At 52.7% G+C, this 19951-nt stretch overlaps 1 protein-coding gene across 4 annotated transcripts in view; it reads right to left on the reverse strand.

Annotated features, from left to right (window-relative positions):
• The window catches only part of UGGT1 (UDP-glucose glycoprotein glucosyltransferase 1), a 242824-nt gene that overhangs the window by 210924 nt on the left and 11949 nt on the right, over nucleotides 1-19951 (reverse strand). For 3 of the 4 annotated variants that reach the window (XM_075341044.1, XM_075341047.1, XM_075341043.1), the window contains exons 2-6: nucleotides 16334-16462; nucleotides 7583-7656; nucleotides 6031-6161; nucleotides 3660-3772; nucleotides 2450-2624 (exon numbers count right to left, since the gene is read on the reverse strand). In XM_075341044.1, the coding sequence (XP_075197159.1) occupies nucleotides 2450-2624; nucleotides 3660-3772; nucleotides 6031-6161; nucleotides 7583-7656; nucleotides 16334-16458 (618 nt within the window). In that variant the 5' untranslated portion in view covers nucleotides 16459-16462. The remainder of the gene's footprint in view (nucleotides 1-2449; nucleotides 2625-3659; nucleotides 3773-6030; nucleotides 6162-7582; nucleotides 7657-16333; nucleotides 16463-19951) is intronic. The other variant, XM_075341046.1, reaches the window with a different exon arrangement.

Below are 19951 nucleotides of genomic sequence, written 5' to 3' on the forward strand. Positions count from 1 at the left end.
TGGCTTCATAGATGGATTTCACCAGGAGCTCTATCTGCCTGTCAGTGGCATCTTTTAGCGATGAGCCATCTGCAACCGATACCACAGATCTAGCCGCCAATCTAGAGACTGGAGGATCCACCTTGGGACACTGAGCCCAACCCTTAACTACGTCAGAGGGGAAGGGGTAACGTGTGTCAGCAAGGCGCTTAGTAAAGAGCTTGTCCGGAACCGCTCTGGGTTTCTGGACAGCATCCTTGAAGTTAGAGTGGTCGAAAAACGCACTCCATGTACGTCTGGGGAACCGAAACTGGTGTTTCTCCTGCTGAGAAGCCGACTCCTCTATAGGTGGAGGCGGGGGAGATAGATCTAACACCTGGTTGATGGACGAGATAAGATCATTTACTAAGGCGTCCCCTTCAGGTGTATCAAGGTTGAGGGCAACGTCATGGTCAGAGCCCTGAGCTGCGACCTCCGCCTCGTCCTCCAGCGAGTCCTCCAGCCGGGAACCTGAGCAGCGTGATGAAGCTGATGATTCCAAGCGGGCCCGCTTAGCTGGTCTGGGGCTGTGGTCCGTGGAGGAGTCCTCCACGTGAAACCTAGAGCCCACCCCGGTAACGCGCTGCGGCGTGGACCGAGAGGGACCTGGAGGCGACGATCCAACAGTGTCCTGGGTCTGTGTAAGGACCGGTCTGGACTGCAAGGCTTCTAGCAGCTTGGCAGACCATTTGTCCATAGACTTAGCCATGGATTGTGAAAGTGACTCAAAGAGCTTCTCAGCAAACACTGCAAACTCTGTCTCTGCCGCCTGGACAGTGGTAGCATGGGGGTCTACCTGAGCCGAGGGGCCCACAAGTGGTCGCGGCTCCGGCTGAGTCAGTGTAACAGGGGTCGAGCATTGCTCACAGTGAGGGTAGGTGGAACCCGCAGGCAACATAGCCCCACAAGAGGTACAGGTCGCAAAGAAACCCTGTGCCTTAGCGCTCTTGCTCCTTGTGGACGACATGCTGTTGTGTCCCAGGAGAGTGATCACAGAGGGTATAAGGGAAGAGTATACAGCCCGGCCGAACAGAGATCTATATATATATAAAGATATATAATACGTATCTATTCAGGCAACCCAGGGTGACCAGCACCGGATGACCGGTGTGGCTTACCGACCGCTAAAAAGCGGCGTGTGTGTCCTCCAGATTCCCTGCTCCAGGTCTCCCAGCGGTGAAGAGCTCTTTCCTGATGATTCTCCAGCGCAGAATGTCTGAAAAAAATGGCTGCTGGAGCTCTCAGAGGGGGAGTGGAGCGGTGGGCGGCACCAGGAAAAAGTGCGGGAATCTGGGGTCCCTATTGTGATCAAAGAGGGGGGAGGAGGCATACAGGATGCTCCGGCCCTCACTGCCGACGTCAGGACGGCTGTCCCGCCCCTACCCTGACAGACAGGTCCGGGGGCGGGAGTCTTGCCAGTAGGCCGCAACTGAAGCCGGGGACTAAATTTATGACCGCGGCCGACAAGCAGGCGCGGTCGGCGTGGAAGTCCCCCGGCTTTCACGGATCAGCAGCCGCTGTGTGTCCCAGGCAGCGTCCGGTCGGCTGTCCCGCCCCTACCCTGACAGACAGGTCCGGGGGCGAGATTTTGCAAGTAGGCCGCAACTGAAGCCGGGGACTAAATTTATGACCGCGGCCGACAAACAGGCGCGGTCGGCGCGGAAGTCCCCCGGCTTTCACGGCCTAGCAGCCCTTGCAGCGTCCGGGTGCCAGGCGCTCCATGAACCGTCCCCATGGGGACACAGAGTACCTGACAGATGCAGGGCCCGGTCCCTGATACAGAAAATACTCCGGTCCGGCAGATTCCACACAGGGGCTGCGGAGGGAGCACGGTCCCAGTACCTGGATGACCGCTCAGGATCCCACTTCTCCCAGAGCCCCCGAGGGATGGTGAAGGAAATACGGCATGAGGCTCCGGCCGTCGTACCCGCAATGGGTACCTCAACCTTAACAGCACCGCCGACGTAGTGGGGTGAGAAGGGAGCATGCCGGGGGCCCCGTGGGAGCCCTCTTTTCTTCCAACCGATAACATCAGCAGCTGCTGCTGACTAAAATGGGAATGCATGAGTGGATGTGTGCCTCCTTCCACACAAAGCATAAAACTGAGGAGCCCGTGATGCACGGGAGGGTGTATAGGCAGAGGGGAGGGGTTACACTTTTGAGTGTAATACTTTGTGTGGCCTCCGGAGGCAGAAGCTATACACCCAATTGTCTGGGTCTCCCAATGGAGCGACAAAGAAAAGGCTACATTCCTACAATCAGGATCGGTGGAGTTTTAGCTTGTACTGTAAAACGCTGCGTATTGGATGCAGTGAAAATATGGAGAGTCAAAAACATGAGTAACACTGATCGCAGGAACGTACCCTAAACCAAAAACAGTATCGACGAAAAAAAAAAAGGAAAGAAATAGAGGGCATCCAGGCATACTCACTGCGACATAGTGCCGGAGGACGTACACCATCTCCCCCACTCTGGCCTTTTCTGACAGATGTTGGTGGAACCTTGAAAATTCTGTGGTGCCGATCTCACCATATAATATGACGACAGGACTGTCAGGAGACGCTCCAGGATAACGGTGGTCTCCCTTAAACAGGAAAGGCTTTGGCCTGTGCAAGTGACAGTACATAGTATGTAAATGACAGGTTACCCAATGCTAAAAATGCCAAAATATGAACAGAAACTACAAGATTCCTGGAATATGCACAACATTATTCTACAGGCTCAAATCACTACACAGAGCAGTAATGGGGGGCTCAATAAAAAGTGTATGCTCCTGAACAGTCTCCTGGGCACTCGGCGGGGGTCTCACATCCTGGTCTCTTGCCTAACAAAATTGGAACAAACTGGACAGACCATGAACCATAAAATTGGACATGGACCATTGTACACATTCTATCACTTACTATTGTGCACCCTGGGCAAAGCAAATGCATCATAGGAGCATATGGACAATATAACGGGAAGGGTCCTACAGCCGAGTGGAAAATCCCCATGTTTATGTACTGAACGCTATTTTCGACGTTCCCTGATTCTAGAATTTATCTGTTAGGCCACTTTCACATTTCATTTTTACCTCCGTTCAGTGGTCCTATCGGAGCTTTTGTCCAAACACCCCCACAAAACGCCAACAGGGCCATTGACTATAATGGAGCAGACGGAGTCAGCGTGTGCTCTGTGTTGTCCCATTTTCGGGCATATACGTTCTCTGCAAGCAGATACCCAGACGTAGCAGACTACGATTTGGTGTCCGTCTGCAGAAAGCGTATATATACCCAAAAACGGGGCAAGACAGAACACACGCAGACTCCGTCTGCTCCATTATAGTCAATGGCCCCGTCGGCGCATGCGTCCGAAACCCGTTTTGCGAGGGTGTTCGGAGGGAAGCTTTGACGGGACCAGTGAACGGAGGTAAAACGAAATGTGAAAGCGGCCTTAAACTAATTTTCCCTTGCAGTAACATCATGTAAATGAAGCCCCTCCAACAATTGCCTGAACTGGCTGCTGGGAATCCTAGTGGGTAAATACAGACCCCAAGGGTCTCAGCTGATCGTCAGAAGGGGCTTCATTTACAAAGAGGATAGTAGTCAACACATCTCCTTTATTATCACAGAGCAAGTCACCATCGTGGATGTATCTTGTACCTTTCCGCAGCTCTGGTGAGAAGTGACGGTAACTGCTCTAGATCACAGGTCTTCTCCCCATGAACCACTACAAAAGCTTCACAGCCAGCAGGGGGCGACTCATCCGAGGCAATCTGAAATCAAAGTCATATCATTTATAGGCCTGAAATCACAAAACAAAAGTCTGCAAGATCACAAAGCAAGAAAAAACTTATCCACAAGGGATACACAGTGCATGAACACCCAAATATTAATAAAATTGTAATACTTTATTGGAAAAGATGAAAATATAAAGCTAAAATTAGCAAGATGTCCACTGGGGGGCAGCATCACACCAAGTATCAACAGCAGTGAAGATGTGAATAATAAAAATACATTTATACTGGGAAATATAGTACCGTGTTTTTCCAAAAATAACACACTGTCTTATACTTTTTTTTAACCCCAAAAAAAGCACTAGGGCTTACTTTTGGAGGAGGTCTTATTTTTGGAGAAACACAGTTTTGGGGGTAAGTTTGCCCCCCCCCCCCAAAAAGCAAACCCCCCCCCTCTTCCCAGGAGACTCATACTTACCAGACCCGGACGTCTACGTGGCTCCCAGGTCCTTCCTGTGATCTCCAGCCAGAAGAAATCAGTGTCGCTGGATGTGATGAGAAGGTGTGTGATGCAATGTGTGTGAGATCAGATGTGTGTGCGGGTGAGATCTGACATGTGCGGGTGAGAGCTGATGTGCACGGGTGAGAGCTGACGTGTGCGGGTGAGAGCTAATGTGTGCGGGTGAGATCTGATGTGCGCGGGTGAGAGCTGATGTGCGCGGGTGAGAGCTGATGTGCGCGGGTGAGAGCTGACGTGCTCGGCTGAGAGCTAATGTGTGCGGGTGAGATCTGATGTGTGCGCGGGTGAGATCTGATGTGTGCGCGGGTGAGATCTGATGTGTGCGCGGGTGAGATCTGATGTGCGCGGGTGAGATCTGATGTGCGCGGGTGAGAGCTGATGTGCGCAGGTGAGAGCTAATGTGTACGGGTGAGATCTGATGTGTGCGCGGGTGAGATCTGATGTGTGTGCGGGTGAGATCTGATGTGTGCGCGGGTGAGATCTGATGTGCGCGGGTGAGATCTGATGTGCGCGGGTGAGATCTGATGTGCGCGGGTGAGAGCTGATGTGCGCGGGTGAGAGCTGATGTGCGCGGATGAGAGCTGATGTGTGCGGGTGAGAGCTGATGTGCGCGGGTGAGAGCGGATGTGCGCGGGTGAGAGCGGGTGTGTGCGGGTGAGAGCTGATGTGTGCGGGTGAGAGCTGATGTGAGCGGGTGAGAGCTGACGTGTGCGGGTGAGAGTTGACGTGTGTGAGTGAGAGTTGACGTGTGCGGGTGAGAGCTGATGTGCGCGGGTGAGATCTGACGTGTGCGGGTGAGAGCTGATGTGCGCGGGTGAGAGCTGATGTGTGCGGGTGAGAGCTGATGTGCGCGGGTGAGAGCTGATGTGCGCGGGTGAGAGCTGACGTGTGCGGGTGAGAGCTGATGTGCGCGGGTGAGATCTGACGTATGCGGGTGGGAGCGGATGTGCGCGGGTGAGAGTGGATGTGCGCGGGTGAGAGCTGATGTGCGCAGGTGAGAGCTGATGTGCGCGGGTGAGAGCGGATGTGCGCGGGTGAGAGCGGATGTGTGCGGGTGAGAGCGGATGTGCGCGGGTGAGAGCGGATGTGCGCGGGTGAGAGCGGATGTGCGCGGGTGAGAGCGGATGTGCGCGGGTGAGAGCGGATGTGCGCGGGTGAGAGCGGATGTGCGCGGGTGAGAGCTGATGTGCGCGGGTGAGAGCTGATGTGCGCGGGTGAGAGCGGATGTGCGCGGGTGAGAGCTGATGTGCGCGGGTGAGAGCGGATGTGCGCAGGTGAGAGCTGATGTGCGCGGGTGAGAGCTGATGTGCGCGGGTGAGAGCGGATGTGCGCAGGTGAGAGCTGATGTGCGCGGGTGCCGCTGTGTATAATAAAGTGTCCTGCAGTATTTGTAACCTTTTTTAGCTGCACAGACACTTCATTACTGAACCGCGACTAGGGCTTATTTTTGGGGGAGGGCTTATATTTAAGCCTTACTCTGAAAATGCTGAAAATCCCTGCTAGGGCTTATTTTTGGGGGAGGTCTTATTTTTGGAAAAACACGGTAATGTCTGAAAACTAGATAACATTAGCTGAAGAGCTGTATGACTAGCACGAGGCAGTACACAGGCACAACATGTCCACCTTTCTAAAACTTTTATTTGCACATGTCATTCTGGGAAAGCTGGCTGGACAACCAGAGGATTTTTCTTTTTTTTTTTTAGCCAAACTATCCCAGACACCTGAAGAGCCTGCAAAAACGTATATGCGATAACATACACATCCCAGGACTACTAACCTGCTGGAAGGTCTGGACGGTGGAGGAGTACGAGTGAAGAGCCAGTGCAAACTTCAGCAGATTCTGCTGGACGGGGGACAGGAGGCGGCCGCTGCTCTCCAGCAATAGCTTGTAATTGGCAGAATCGGAACCTACAGCATAAAGTACAAAGGGCCACTATCAGTGACATGATAAAAGCCATTACATAGTGATCGCTGAGCATCCAACCTCCGGGATCCCTACAGCCCTGCCAATGAAGAGAACACAGAGCTGTTTCAGGTCTACAATCCATCCTCAGGGGTGCTCCCATCCACCTGCAGAGGTTCGGACCACCAGCAATCATTAAAACGGCTCCATCTCTGGGTTTGTAAAAACAAGCAACTTTGCAATTTCTTGCAAATCTTTCTTCTGATCTTACTATCATTACTGCTCATAACCGAGTGGACAAGCACTGCTCCTACTGAAGTGAACGGGAGCTAAGCTGCTGCAGCCAAGAACGGCCTGTACACAGTGTATGGAGCTACACCGGCCCGGCTCTGTGCACTTTGTAACACTAGGCCACCAATAGAAGACCTATCCGGCCTATACTACACATATGATGCCCTATCCCACACATATGATGCCCTATCCCACCGCTACCACGCCCTATCCTACACATGAAGCCCTATCCCACCGCTACCACGCCCTATCCTACACATGATGCCCTATCCCACCGCTACAATGCCCTATCCTACACATATGATGCCCTATCCCACTGCTACGACGCCCTATTCTGCACATATGATGCCCTATTCCACCCCTACGAAGCCCTATCCTGCACATATGATGCCCTATTCCACTCCTACGACGCTCTATTCTGCACATATGATGCCCTATTCCACCGCTACGACGCCCTATCCTGCACATATGGTGCCCTAACCCACCGCTACGACGCCCTATCCTGCACATATGATGCCCTATCCCACCCCTACGAAGCCCTATCCTGCACATATGATGCCCTATCCCACCGCTACGACGCCCTATCCTGCACATATGATGCCCTATCCCACCGCTACGACGCCCTATCCTGCACATATGATGCCCTATCCCACCCCTACGAAGCCCTATCCTGCACATATGATGCCCTATCCCACCGCTACGACGCCCTATCCTGCACATATGATGCCCTATCCCACCGCTACGACGCCCTATCCTGCACATATGATGCCCTATCCTGCACATATGATGCCCTATCCCACCGCTACGACGCCCTATCCTGCACATATGATGCCCTATCCTGCACATATGATGCCCTTTCCCACCGCTACGACGCCCTATCCTGCACATATGATGCCCTATTCCACCGCTACGATGCCCTATCCTGCACATATGATGCCCTATCCTGCACATATGATGCCCTATCCCACCGCTACGACGCCCTATCCTGCACATATGATGCCCTATCCTACAGATAGATCATCAATATATAACCCCATTACTTGCATGTCAGGATCACTAACTGTGGACACATACTTTATGCTGGTGGAAAAAAATACAAATCTGGTTTCCCATCTCTAGCGCTCGATGGTCTTACCCTGATCATCCACTTGTTGATTGTCATCCACAAACGCCCAAAAAGTATCCGATCCATCATCAGCCAGAAATTCACTAGGGAAAAATAAACACAGATCATGGGCAAGGACATTAGCCAGCTCAGAAGAAGATTTCTAATTACATTGGAAGTCTGGATGGACACTGGAATATTCTATAAATCGGCCTCCAATAATCCAGACACTCTGAAAATCCAGTACTAAAAGCGAGACCATAGGAGGCAGCGGCATTAGCGTACGTTCACACACAATTTCTGATTTGTTTTTTTTTTATCGCTTCATTGTAAATTGTGTGTTTTAAGTGCTAAACCTAAAAATCTGAATGGGGGAAAAAAAACGGATTTTTGTGTACTCACCGTAAAATCGTTTTCTCTTAGCCATCATTGGGGGACACAGGACCATGGGTGTTATGCTGCCTATCCATAGGAGGACACTAAATAGATGCAAAAGCATAGCTCCTCCTCTGCAGTATACACCCCCTGGCCGGGCCAGGCAACCTCAGTTTTAGTACACAAGCAGTAGGAGAAAAAAACAGTAAAAACTTCTCAACAGAGGAACATGAGAAAAGAAGAGTCATAACCAAATAAGGTACTGAGAGAACCAAGGCTCAACAGGGCAACAGAGTGGGTGCTATGTCCCCCAATGATGGCTAAGAGAAAACGATTTTACGGTGAGTACACAAAAATCCGTTTTTCTCTGACGCCTCATTGGGGGACACAGGACCATGGGACGTCCTAAAGCAGTCCATGGGTGGGAAAAATAAAAACAAGACAACGCAACCCAAGGACTAGGAACCAGTCCCAGACAGCCTGGAGCACCTACTGAGAGAAGGTGCTCTACTGCCGTTTGCAGAATTGTCCTACCCAGATTTGCCTCAGCTGAAACCTGGGCATGGACTCTGTAATGCTTTGAAAACGTATGTAGGCTAGACCAGGTCGCAGCCTTACACACCTGTTCCACTGAAGCCTGATGCCGAATGACCCACGAAGCGCCAACTGCTCGCGTGGAATGAGCCCGTAGCCCACTAGGAATGGGCTTAAGTTGCAAGCGGTAGACTTCCTGGATCGCAGAGCGAATCCAGCGAGCCAGAGTCGCCTTTGAAGTTGCCTGTCCCTTCTTAGGCCCCTCAGGAATGACGAACAAAGAGTCCGTTTTCCTAAAGGGGGCTGTCCTGGATATGTAATATCTGAGAGGTCTAACGAATGCGGAGACCTTTCCACCCTATGAACTGGGTGTGGACAAAAGGAAGGCAGAACAATGCCCTCGTTCAAATGAAACGGGGTAGGAACCTTAGGAAGAAAATCCGGAAGGGGGCGCAGAACCACCTTGTCCTGGTGAAAAATCAGAAAAGGCTCGCGGCAAGAGAGTGTTGCTAGCTCCGAAACCCGTCTGATGGACGTAATTGCCACCAGGAACGTTACCTTCCAGGACAGAAAAGCAAGGGAGGATTCCTTGAGAGGTTCAAAGGGGGACCTCTGGAGACCGTCCAGAACGAGATTGAGGTCCCATGGTTCCAGCGGCCGTTTGTACGGGGGAACTAGATGGGAAACGCCCTGGAGGAAGGTCTTGACCTGCGTTTTTTGAGCCAGGCGGCATTGATAGAAGATTGAGAGCGCTGAGACCTGCCCTTTAAGGGAACTGAAAGCCAACCTGCAGAAAATCGAGAATTCTGGGGATGGCCAGAGGCAGAGGCTGGACGTTAGTTCCCTGCACCATAAAAGGAAGATTTTCCACGTACGGTGGTAAATGCGGGATGAAGCAGGCTTTCGGGCGCTGATCATGGTGGAGATAACCACGGGGGAGAATCCTGATCTTGTTAATACCCAGGTCTCAATGGCCATGCCGTCAGCTTCAGGGCTCTGGAGTTCTGATGGAAAATGGGCCCTTGGGTCAGCAAGTCTGGGATGTCTGGAAGGCGCCACGGTACGTCTACGAGCATTTGTACTAATTCGGCGTGCCAGGCGCGCCTGGGCAGTCTGGTGCTATCAGTATCACCGGGACTCCCTCTGCTTTGATTTTCCTGATTACCCGCGGCAGCAGAGGTAGGGGTGGAAATATGTAAGGCAGGCAGAAGTGGAGCCAGGAGCATGACTAGAGCATCCACGCCGATGGACTGCGGATCGCGTGACCTGGCTATGAACGCGGGTACCTTTGCGTTCAACCTTGAGGCCATTAGATCCACGTCTGGTGTACCCCAGCGAGTGCAGATGTGTAGGAACACTTCTGGGTGGAGAGACCACTCTCCGGCGGCCAGGCCTTGGTGACTTAGAAGTCTGCTGCCCAGTTCTCTACTCCCGGTATGTGTACCGCTGATATCACTGACCCTGTCAATTCGGCCCAGCTGAGGATCCTGTGGGCCTCGAGATAAGCTGCCTTGCTGCAGGTATACCCCTTGGCGATTGATGTAGGTTACAGCTGTCGCATTGTCCGATTGGACTCGAATCTGATGACCCGCTAGCAGAGGGCAGAATGCCCTGAGCGCGAGGAAGATCTCGCAGATTTCCAGGATGTTTATAGGTAGGGAAGACTCCTGGGGCGTCCAACGTCCTTGAGCAGTGTGGTGCCAGTACACTGCTCCCCAGCCTAGGAGGCTGGCGTCCGTGGTCAGGACCAGCCAGTTCGCTGGGAGGAAAAGATCTCCCCTTCGATAGGGATGAGGACTGAAGCCACCAGCGGAGTGCGTACCTGACTGAAGGCGTCAGGTGAAGATGTCTGTCCGGGGAGAAAGGGCTCTTGTCCCAGGCCGCTAGAAGGGCTAGCTGCAGTGGGCGGAGGTGCAGTTGAGCAAAGGGTACTGCTTCCATAGCCGCCACCATCCTGCCGAGCACCTTCACGCTGAATTGATTGGAGCGAGACGGAGGACGTAGAAGGCAGCGTACCGCTCGTTGAAGAGCGATCGCCTTGTCCAGGGGGAGATAGATCAAGCCCCGACGGGTGTCCAGGGACATGCCCAGGAAGGTGGAGGATCGTGATGGGATCGGGGATGATTTGTCTAGATTCACTAGCCACCCTAAATGGGATAGGGTGTCCACAGTGATCTGTACGCTGGTTGAGCAGTCGCGGAAGGAGGGGGCCTGGATGACTAAGGCGAGGAATTCCCCTTCAACCATGGATGCAATAATGGACCTTAGGGACTCCATTCTGAATCTCCGTACGTGCACGTTTGTTCAGATGTTTGAGGTCCAGGATGGGTCGAACTGACCCATCCTTTTTGAGGACCACAAAGAGGTTGGAATAAAAAACCCTGAACTTCACGTCGTCTGGGACAGGTATTATCACTCCTGCTGTTTGGAGCGAGTGGATTGCTGAGAAAAAAAAAACTTTGCGTCGTTTTCGAGTCTTTGGGGGGGTTTGAGAGAAAGAACCAACTCGGAGGTCGGGTCCTGGTAACCGGAAGACACAAGGTCTCGCACCCATTTGTCGTCTGAGGCGGCAGCCCAGATGTGTTGAAAAGAGCCAGAGTCGACCTCCTACAATGAGTGTGTCTTTCGGGGCGCCGAAGGAGTCATGAGGGGAGAAAACGTCGTGGACGAGTCTCCCTAGTCCTGGACTGTTTCGGTCTAGGCTGCCATGACGAAGTGGGTTTCGGGGAGAGCTGAAAAGGTCGGTCCCTGCGTAGTCCACGGCTGGCGGCGGGGACGGCACGGGATGTCGACCAACCAATGAGTTCCGAAGGAGCGGAACGAGGACTGTGGACGTCTGGTGAAGGTCGTCCTTGACTTCAGCTGGAGGAAGGAGGTACTCTTTCCTCCCGTGGTGTCAGAAAAGAGCTTGTCCAGACGTTCGCCAAACAATCGGTCTGGAAAAAAGGGAAAGCCCGTGAGAGACTTCTTGGAGGCAGAGTCCGCTCGCCATTGTCAGAGAGCTCTACGGATGGCTATGGAATTTGAGGCGGCAAACGCTGCGCAGGTAGCAGCGTCCATGGAGGCCTGCATGATGTACTCCGCCGCAGCGGCAATTTTGAGCTGTTACCTCTGTGAAGGTATGAGGGAACTGGGATTCCTCAAGCGAAATGTTAAGGGATTCTGCCCAGACCGAGATCGCCTTTGCGACCCACACACAGACAAAGGAGGGCGAGAGGGAGGAACCCGCAGCCTCAAAAAGCAGAGCGGGCGAGGTGCTCCACCTGTCTGTCTGTCGGGTCCTTGATGGAGGAACCATCGGGTAAAGACAGGAGCATCTTTGTGGGAAGGCGGGAGACCGGGGGGGGGGGGGGGGTCGACCGAGGGCGGATCGGCCCAGCCCTTAGGGGCAGGTGAGGCAAAAGGGTACCGGCACTCCATGAGTTTTCGGTTACCGAAGCGCCTGTCAGGCTTCTCCCTTTGCTTTGGGAGGATATCCTGAAACTCTGGGTTATCAGCGAAAACCTTTTGGGGTTTACTTGCCCTCTTAAAGGAGACCACATAGTCAGTGGTAGTGGATGGGGGATCCTCCACATGCAGTGTTTGGTTGACTGCTGCTATAAGGGAGTCTATTGCAGTTTGATCATCTGGGGAGGATGAAACCAAGGAATCCTCCTGGTACAAACAGCATTCTCCCTCCTCCAGCTCTTCAGAAGCCGTGGAGCGTGTGGGAGAGCCTGCCCTGTGTGCTCCAGAGGGAGAGTCATGGGGGCCATGAGAGAATGCTGGAGACACCCGGACGGCTCTTTTCCTGATCCCTGCAACCGGTGAAGCATGTGCCCGGATTACCTCAGAAGGATCCTCCATAGGGGTATCATCAGGCTGCGTTCCGTCCAGGGGCCCAGAAGGGTGTGGAGGACGACATTGCATAGCCAGAACCAGGTTCTGTGACAGTTTTTCCATGGATTGGGACAGAAACTGTGCCCATTCCGGTGGGCTGGGAGCCCTAGGCTCTGGGCTGACGGTTGCGGCGGTAGTGGCGGGGGGGTCTTGGGGGAATAAAGGGGCACAGGAACCACAGAGAGGTGTGTTTACGTGGTAGCTCAGCGTGGCAGGCAGTGCAGGCTGAATAGTAGACTATGTGAGCCTTAGCGCTCTTAGTGCCCTTAGAATTCTGCATGTCCCTAATAGGAGTATGCCAGGAGGGGGAGCAATGGTCAGCAGAGCCACAAGTGAAGGAAGTACCTCACTAGAATCAGCCAATGGCCCTGCGTCCTCAGGAAGGAGTAAGCTCTGATTTGAGCCGTTACCTCTGTGTGGAGATCTTCGCACGCTTTTCTGGGGAGGCGGGGCCTATCACGGCCGCAGGGGGCGGGGCTTAGCGCTAAAAGAGCGCTAAGAAGAAGTCAGTGTGCCCCTCTGCTGTCGGTAGCAAAAAAACGGCGGGAAGGGAGCTTCTGTGACATCTCCCTCCAGTCAGCACACAGCTTGTCACCGAAGGATAATCTCTGCCGGGTTTCTGCAATCAGAGCACCAGCTGGAGCAAATAAACAGAGCAAATAAATAGTGAGTTCCTGAGCTCTGGGCCCTCCCCCCGCCACTGGTAAATTATCTGTGCAGATTCTCTGCAAACAGCTAGGCACTTCCCCCCTCCTCCAGCCAGCACGCAGCTAGGGAAAGAATTAACACTGTGTGTTCAGGATCCCTGGGGCTCTCCTCCTTGCAATCAGCAAGGGACTTTCTGCACCGTCTTTTCTCCCTTTGTCTGGGAAACCAGTCAGGGGGGATCTCACCTTAAAGGGAACCTGTCATCAGGAATTTGGCTTTCAACCTAAACGTTTCCCCCTCTGCAGCTCGTGGGCGGCATTCTAGGAAGGTTTTTGTACTTTTTGTGCCCCTTTTTAAACCAAAATAAACACTTTATAAACTTGTACCTTTCTGTTTGAAAATCTTGTTAATTTTCCATGGGGGCGGGCCGTGTGGCGTCCGTTGCTGTAGCTTACGCCGTCCCCCATGCTCCAAATCATGCCTCATAACACCGCCCACTGCGCCGAGGTCCCGTGCACGCCGGGACACCTAGTGACATGATCGCATGCACGAGAGTATGGGCGGCGCTGTGATTGCATCGCAAGTGCGCGCCCATACTCTCGTGTGCGCGCTCTCCCCTCTGTACGTCGCTCAGATCCTCTGCTTCTCCTGTGCTCCGCTCCTCCCATCTATTTCCTGCTGCAGGGTACGATGGGAAGGAGGTGACATCGGGCCGGCGCAGAACGCTGGAGGCAGTGGGGAAAGGGCGGGCACGAGAGTATGGGCGCGCACTTGCGATGCAATCACAGCGCCGCCCATACTCTCGTGCCTGCGACCACGTCACTAGGTGTCCCGGCGTGCACGGGACCTCGGCGCAGTGGGCGGTGTTATGAGGCATGATTTGGAGCATGGGGGACGGCGTAAGCTACAGCAACGGACGCCACACGGCCCGCCCCCATGGAAAATTAACAAGATTTTCAAACAGAAAGGTACAAGTTTATAAAGTGTTTATTTTGGTTTAAAAAGGGGCACAAAAAGTACAAAAACCTTCCTAGAATGCAGCCCACGAGCTGCAGAGGGGGAAACGTTTAGGTTGAAAGCCAAATTCCTGATGACAGGTTCCCTTTAAACACTGCTTTAGTCCAGGCAGTGGGAATAGCAGAGTCAGCCTGCTATATCCGGTCACACAGTGCAATGTTCAACTCAGAGCCTGCAAAGAGGGGCTAAGGAATTGTGCTTCTGCCCTGGGCTCTGGAAAATCGGTGTCTGTGGGACCGTCGTCCAGTGAGATGCAGCCCAGGATCCAGCGTGGCAGGAGGGGGTACGTGGAGGCAGCACTCCGCGTTCCCGCCCGTTGATGGTATTGGGAGATCGGTCCCAAAAGGAAACCGTCGCCCTTAAAAAATAATAAAATCTTGGAAGATGTGCCTCTTACAGACACTAAGCTAAAACTGAGCTTGCCTGGCCCGGCCAGGGGGTGTATACTGCAGAGGCGGAGCTATGCTTTTGCATCTACTTAGTGTCCTCCTATGGATAGGCAGCATAACACCCATGGTCCTGTGTCCCCCAATGAGGCGTCAGAGAAAACTACAGTAAAAACGCTGAATGAGTTGAAATCTTGCGGGGGGGGGGGGGGGTTAAATGTACAAGTCAAAAATTACGAGAAAATAAATGCATCGTGTGAACGAGATTTGAGAAGTCTCATTCATTTTGCTGTAAAACGCTACATTTTTTATCCTCACAAACAAAAAAATGCATAAAAAATGAAACGCTGTGTGGACGAGCCCTTAGAGGTACTCTGTAGGCTTCGTGAATGTTCTCTCGCAGGGAATATGCGGAGGGGTTTCCTCTTCGGGTTTGAAAGTGGGGGGAAAAAAATCACTCACTCATTAGGCTGCTTTCACACTACGTTTTTTTAGCATGCGTCATGAACTTTTTTTGCTGTAAAAGTGGATCCTGTTTTTGCAAAGAAAAACGCATGCAAAAGCATGTGTTATTTTGCAGGATCCTGTCACTTGAAGTTTATGGGCGGGCACTGGAGTCATGTGATCGGGAGTGAGGGGAACTGAATGTGATAGACTGGGAGCCGGCATCTGACAGCTGCAGACGCTGGTAACAAAGGTAAACATCGGGTAACTATTTACCTTGGTTACGAGCGTCCGCAGCTGCTAGAAGCCGGGCTGCCTGCTCTCTGCACACATAACCAAGGTAAACATCGGGTAACTAAGCAAAGCGCTTTGCTTGGTTACCCGATATTTACCTTGGTTACGAGCGTCCGCCGCTCTCAGGTGGGGGAGAGAGAAAGGAGTGAGAGGGGGAAGGGAGGGAGATAGGGAGGGGGAGAGGGAGGGGGGGAGAGAGGGAGGGGGAGAGAGGGACTGATCACGCCAGGCTGGTTTCTGGGCATGCTCAGTAGAGCAAGCAGGATCCTGTCTCTCAGCATGCCAGCGTTCACATACATTTGTGTGCAGTATAGTCAGGATCCAGCGATTTGCAGTATTTGGACGCAGCTCAAAAACGCTACAAAACTGCAAGTCGCTGGATCCTCACTATATCGCACGCAAACGCAGGTGAATGCATGTTGACGCAAGTCCATTGCAAATGCATTGAAATGAAAACACATTTGCACTGGATCCGTTTTTGCGTTAAAAAAACGTTCATGACGAATGTTAAAAAAACGTAGTGTGAAAGCAGCCTTACACGTATAGCATTTGCTCCTGGAATAGACAATCTGCAGCAGTATTTCACCTGTGGTTAATGTCAATTTTTGCTTAGGAATTTGACTGCAGAGAAAATCTGGGCTAAAATCTGCTGCATTTCCAAAGAATTTCCCAACCAAATTTACAGTCCTGGACGCAGATTTCGCTGCTGAGAATTTTCCAATGTGCAAAATCCATAGCAAATCAGTGCCCCATGTAAGTAACCTTTATATGTGAATTTGGCACAATGTCCCACAATGATAGTTCAGGACAACCCCTTTAAGGATCCATAACTGGCCTACATTGCGTACAACACCAGCCAGAGATACAGTTCTGTAGGTGACGTGTTGTGGAATGTCCCCATGAGATAGTACATGACACATATGTATAATATGTTCTGGAGGGGGAGTGATGTGTACAGGACTGGGGAGATACTGGTCCTGGCAGAAGTATCAGAGCTGGAAACCAGACGAATCCCATGACAGGAGTCTGTGGATCAGTCAGCCCCGCAGCGGGATGACACCCCCGTGTACACGGTCGGCAGCACTGCGGAGGTGTACTCTGCACTGTCTCAGGAAGAGAGGACTGGCTTTCTCCTTTTCACTTTTTATTTCTATGCAAAATATCCAGTGCAAAAGTTGATGTCAGCCGGAGTTTTGGTCCTTACCTGGCTTCCAGCAGCAGCGATGTAGAAGGCCACTTTGTGGTGAGGGACGTCGTCACGGCCTTGGAATCTGCGCTCACGAAGGAGAAACAGAGGCAAGTGGCCAAGACTAAGCAGAGCGCTGCCATACTGCTGCGGGAGAGGACAAAGGACGATCACTAAAACAGCCAACATATACACCGTGACACAGCACAAGCTTCTGCTATACATCAATCTATGCATTACTTCTCATACGTCCACATAAGACAGCTGTACGGGCGGGCGATCCAGCAGCAATCTGGAAACCACAGGACTGGAGGCCAAGACACAATCTGTGATTTCAGCGCCAATGGAAGGAATGCTCTGAAATGATCTATAGCCTGCCCATCACATCGGACACCTGATCATTCATAGGGGGAAATTATCCTTTATCCAGCACAAATGAATCAATCTCGGCAGCACATCGTCTAGTGCAGGGGTGGGCAATTAATTTTCCCATGGGGCCGCATGAGAAATTGGGATGGTTTTAGAGGGCCGGACTAATATAATTAACTCGGTTCTACATATATATATATACTGTGAGACTGTGACCAGGGTTATCTATGACGGCCGGTATGTCTCGCCCCGGTTGTGCTCACTCCATGATAGAAAGTAAATCCACTCTAGGGTTAATGCTGTTTCCCTACAGGCTGAAGGAAGGGTTAAATGGAAACAGGAACAAGGGCAGGTGTGCCGGGTGTGAGGGAGTGAACACAACTCCCTGAGTTCTCTGCTGGAGAGGCACATGTATATTGGTGTGGATTTTTGTTTGGACATTAAACCGTGTGCTGTGAAACTTAATGCCTGGATCCCGTGTCTTCTGCTGCGCAGCCGACCGTGCTACCTCACATATGGTGGAGAATCGGCGGGCATCCCGGCCGGTGAGGTGTAGCTTCCTTTTCTGGTGACCCGGTAGCACATGTCCTGGATTCAAGCGGCTATACTACGGCCCAAACCCAGCGACGCCATGGAGGACATAGTAAAGCATTTGGCTCAGGCTAATGCACAGCAGCAACAGACCAATGCACACCTGCTCCAATCCTTGAAATCGCAGGACCAAAGACACCAAGAACAGCTGGTTCAGGCCAATGCACGTCAGCAGCAAGCCTTACAATTGCAGGAACAAAGACATCAAGAACAGATGGTTCTCCTGGCCAAGTCGATCCGTGCTGGACCGGCAGCAACAACCCCGGGACCGGGTGATGACGGCAGTGTCCGGAAAGCGGTGAGACAAGCGTTGCAAAAGATGACCCCGGGGGATGATGTGGAAGCGTTCCTGGCGGTGTTTGAGCGGGTGGCCGAGCGGGAAAAGCTGCCGACCCCCCAGTGGGCTGAGGTATTGTCGCCCTATCTGACGGGGGAACCCCAAAAAGCGTACCTGGACCTCTGTACCGATGACGCCATTGACTATGTGACCCTAAAAGCCGAAATACTGGCACGGTTGGGGGTGAATACCTATGTACGGGCTCAGCGGGTAAATCAGTGGTTCTATGAGGAAGCCAAACCCGTACGCTCCCAGGCCTATGACTTGTTGCATCTTGTAAAAAAATGGTTGCAGCCTGACACTCTGAGCCCGGCGCAGATGGTGGAAAGGGTAGTAGTGGATCGTTTTGTGCGCACTTTACCCGTCACCGTTCAACGGTGGGTAGGACAGGGTGACCCGAGTACCCTGGACCAATTAGTGTCCCTGGTAGAGCGGCATGTGGCTACGCAGGACTTGATACGGGACACTGAGACTTTGCGTACCGCCCGTCGGTCCGGCCCCTCCAAGCCTAGGGCCAAGGACCCACCGCCGACAACGGTGCAGGAGTCCCCTACCGTCCCACCTGAGGCCGCGGCCGCCAATCCTGAGGTCCGGAAGGTTCTGTACCCTAAACGACAACCCGTCAAAGGGGTTTCCGTCCCCATTAGATGTTGGCGGTGCCAGCGGGTGGGACATATGGAAGCCCAGTGTCCACTCACCACGGAGCCCATGGATTGTGGGGTTACCCGGCGGGGTTCAATGTATGCTCATGTGGTGTGTACCGCTGACCTGGTCTCCCCAGAGACGGAGCCCCACTTGTGCCAAATACAGGTGAATGGATGTCCGGTTACAGGATTGTTGGATTCCGGAAGCTTAGTGACCCTTGTGCGATCCACCTTGAGGGCTAAAGTAAAGGCCACAGGACGTACCGTGGGGGTGGTTTGCATACATGGGGACCGCCGAGACTATCCCACGGGGATTGTCACCATCACAGCACCTTGCGGTCAGGTGCAACATGAGGTGGGACTTCTTAACACTCTTCCTTATGACGTGATCCTAGGAAGGGATCTGCCCTATTTTTGGACTTTATGGAAGGGACCCCCTAAGTCTCCTCAGATATTGGTCAGTCCGGGACCTGAGCCCTACAATCCTGAATCCGGGACACCTGCCGTAGGGGTCCCAATGATAGGGACAGAATGTGAACCCGATAGGTCGCCCCTAGAGGTATTGGCAGGAGAGGCTGAGACGGTCGAACCCATCCCGGAGTTGGAGGCGTCCCCGGATACGTTTGGGACTGCCCAACTCCAGGACCCTACATTAATACATGCCCGGAGTCGGGTGACAGTAATTGACGGGGTGGCACAGCTGCCCGGTACCCAGGTAAGGTACCCCCATTTCGCTCTTAAGCAGGATTTACTCTACCGGGTAGATGAAATACGGGGCGTGGGGGTAGAGCAGTTGGTGGTGCCCCAGCCGCATCGTCGGCGGGTCCTCGACTTGGCTCATAAACACCTGATGAGTGGCCACCTAGGGGTCAAGAAAACGCAGGAGCGAATATTGCAAAGGTTCTATTGGCTCGGAGTCTTTGGGGAGGTAAAACGGTTCTGCGAAACCTGCCCGGAGTGTCAGCTTACCGCACCCCTGACCCATTTTTGCAGTCCGTTGGTACCGTTACCCATTATAGAAGTCCCTTTTGAACGGATAGGGATGGATCTGGTGGGGCCCCTCGTAAAGTCCGCTCGAGGGCACCAACACATCCTAGTGATCGTTGACTATGCCACCCGGTATCCCGAGGCGATACCTCTCAGACATACTGCAGCAAAGCTTATAGCTCGGGAGTTGTTTGCTGTGTTCTGCCGGGTGGGGTTGCCCAAGGAGATCCTTATGGATCAGGGGACCCCATTCATGTCTAAAGTGACCAAAGAGCTATGCCGGCTACTCCAGATCAAGCAGTTGCGTACGTCTGTGTATCATCCTCAAACGGACGGTTTAGTCGAGCGTTTCAATAAAACCCTGAAAACCATGCTAAAAAGGGTAATTTCAAAAGACGGGAAAGACTGGGATATGATGCTTCCCTATTTGATGTTTGCCATCCGTGAGGTGCCACAGGCATCCACGGGATTTTCGCCTTTTCAGTTGTTATACGGGCGACATCCCCGGGGATTGTTGGACCTGGCAAAGGAAACATGGGAGCAAGAGCCCACCCCCCATAAAAGTGTGATTGAACACATTTTGGGTATGCAGAACCGCATAAGCGCGGTCATGCCAATTGTGAAGGAGCATTTACAGGAGGCTCAGGCCGCGCAAAGCGGCCGCTACAATAGACAAGCCACCATGCGGACCTTTAAACCCGGGGATCG

Source organism: Anomaloglossus baeobatrachus, chromosome 3, assembly GCF_048569485.1.
Source record: "Anomaloglossus baeobatrachus isolate aAnoBae1 chromosome 3, aAnoBae1.hap1, whole genome shotgun sequence".
Lineage (NCBI taxonomy): Eukaryota > Metazoa > Chordata > Amphibia > Anura > Aromobatidae > Anomaloglossus > Anomaloglossus baeobatrachus.